Below are 2184 nucleotides of genomic sequence, written 5' to 3'. Positions count from 1 at the left end.
AGCCTCCGCTACTGCTTGGTCGGAAAATTTTTGACGTTTTTAGTGTAAATTTTGGAAAAATTTGACGTTTTTTCGATTTCGTTACCGCCTATTTATAAAACGTTCCCGCTTGATCGGAATCCTAGACCCGCCACTGTTTATGTTCCTACATTGAGCTTTACCAAAATTAAGAAGTAAAATCTTTAACACTCATACACAATTCTTGGGATGATTTATAACATGTTTTTCAATATCTATGTATAAGTTTCTGTGTCGAATTCTGTATCTAACGTTGTATTAGATTTGGGTCCAGTTTCAGACCATGGAGGTCAGGTCACTAGTTGTGGTTCCGGACCATCAAGGTTTGGTGTTTATTGATACCGCGAATCTACATATGATGAATCTTTTTGAAATCTAATCAATACAATTCCAGTCTCTTGAGCAAATGCCACTTATAAGTGCTAATTGATAATTCTAACATTTGGCCCCTAAAGCTACTCTTACTAAACCAATAATTAATTCTAATCTGCTCTTGCTTGTTCAGAAAGAATGTTAAATGGCCATGAATCATTGGGCGACGGGTATCGAGCATGTGGTTTGCTCACACTTGGCCCTAGCTGCTTTGTTACGGGCTCATGGATCTTGGACTCTGCAAAAAGTTTCGGGTCATTTTGTACGGGCAATACGAAAACAGGGCCCACAACAGGGTTGCATTCTGAAGCCCATAAAGACTGGGGATGAGCTCTCTCATCTATCTGACTTTGAAGCTTTTTAATATGGGCTTCTATGGTATTATTTTCCTCTTTTAATTCATCCTTCTCAACAGCAATCTGTTCATTTATATTTCAAACAATTATATTCCAACAAAACAAATACATAATTAATATGTTGTATAAAAAATACAATAAGAATGAGTTTTGGCCCGTTTCCTTTTTTCAAGCATAACCAATTTAACAAGTTTAAAATAAAAATAACCCAAATTGAACCGTTTATAGTTAAATGCAAAAACAGGCTTAATAAATAGGTTAAAACGGGTCAGCAGGTTGAAAGCATTTTTTTTAGGTATTTTTTATTCCAACTTTTAAACGGGTAGGCGGGTCAACCTGTTAATTTAACAGGGTGAACAGTTCAACCCAAACACGACCTGTTTAAATAACCTGGTTAAAAAGGTCAACCCGAATACGACCTCTTTATGAACCAGGTTAGACATGACAACCCAAAACTAGTTTAATTATGCCGGGAACTCGGGAAGGCTGGATTTGTATAACTTACGTATTGAGATTCAGCTAACAGAACCGAATTCTCCTTCTTAAGAGAGTCCACTTGAGCTTTCAAGTCCCCGATTATTCGAATTGTGTCCGTCAATGCAGAAGACTTCCCAGTGTTCGGAATAGCCGATTCTGCAAGCAATGAAACAACCTTTATGTAATGTTGTTAACCTGTGTTGTAAAACAAACCAGATATGATTAAAAATTTAAAATCCATACCCAAAGCTTTAATAAGCTCCAGAAACAGATCATTCATAAGATCACGTTTCCGCTTCTCCCTTTCAGCTTTATGAATTTTCTTATGAACCTTTGCACCACTCTTTTTGCTGCAAGAATAAAAAATGGGTTCAGGATCTGGAATTCAAAACTATAAATCGAAAAATAATCGTGCCGTACCTGCAATCCGGTTTCTTCTTCTTCGCTGTATCGATGTTTTCTTCCGTAGATGTTGAATCTTCCATAATTACAATCTCAAACACTAACAGGAGATGTAACTGAAGATTAGCAAAAGTGGGCTAGTTTTATAAATAATTGTGTAGATGAGAAGAAATGTGGGATTATGGTGAAGATCGTGTGTGTGGGTGAAAGGGATATTGTTTATGGAGGATGGCACACGAGGGCGTGTGCCGTGCAGCAGCCCAGTGTGAGCCGAGTGTCGGGCACCAAGTACGTCACGTGGCGAAAGTGGTATTCTAGTAAACGACATTGCACGTATGATCGAGTTTTGTAGTATTTGATAAATCCATGACGAATTTAAAAATTTTTAAAAACGTCCAAGTAATTATTAAATTTTTTATAAACTTTTTGGTGGTTTTGCTTTAGGATTTTTTTTAAATTAAAAATTGTTAAAAAAAATAAATTTAAAGAATTGAATAAGAAGTTGTTGATGAGTTATGTTCAAACATAATGGAAAACATGAAATCATACTTGTTACAGT

At 36.1% G+C, this 2184-nt stretch overlaps 1 protein-coding gene across 1 annotated transcript; it reads right to left on the bottom strand.

The window, feature by feature from the left end:
- Positions 1 to 320: 320 nt before the first annotated feature.
- On the bottom strand, positions 321 to 1878 carry LOC110879213 (transcription factor bHLH47). The gene is made up of 4 exons (XM_022127631.2): positions 1644 to 1878; positions 1467 to 1573; positions 1252 to 1379; positions 321 to 809 (listed from the first exon to the last, which is right to left on the bottom strand). Exons 1-4 carry the CDS (start codon positions 1706 to 1708, stop codon positions 501 to 503), a joined length of 609 nt encoding a protein of 202 aa, XP_021983323.1. The 5' UTR covers positions 1709 to 1878; the 3' UTR covers positions 321 to 500.
- Positions 1879 to 2184: the final 306 nt, after the last annotated feature.

Source organism: Helianthus annuus, chromosome 9 (genome assembly GCF_002127325.2).
Source record: "Helianthus annuus cultivar XRQ/B chromosome 9, HanXRQr2.0-SUNRISE, whole genome shotgun sequence".
In the NCBI taxonomy this organism is placed as follows: Eukaryota; Viridiplantae; Streptophyta; class Magnoliopsida; order Asterales; family Asteraceae; genus Helianthus; species Helianthus annuus.
Note: the sequence above shows the minus strand (reverse complement) of the source record. Positions and strands in the feature narration are given on the sequence as shown.

What these genes read in the sequence shown, in the direction of transcription:
- LOC110879213 (XM_022127631.2), bottom strand. Translation starts at nt 1,708, where the DNA reads ATGGAAGATTCAACATCTACGGAAGAAAACATCGATACAGCGAAGAAG. An exon ending in AAGAAGAAACCGGATTGCAG is followed by an intron (nt 1,574 to 1,643) that starts GTACGGCACGAT and finishes TTATTCTTGCAG; the next exon opens with CAAAAAGAGTGGTGCAAAGG. An exon ending in GGAGCTTATTAAAGCTTTGG is followed by an intron (nt 1,380 to 1,466) that starts GTATGGATTTTA and finishes CATTGCTTGCAG; the next exon opens with AATCGGCTATTCCGAACACT.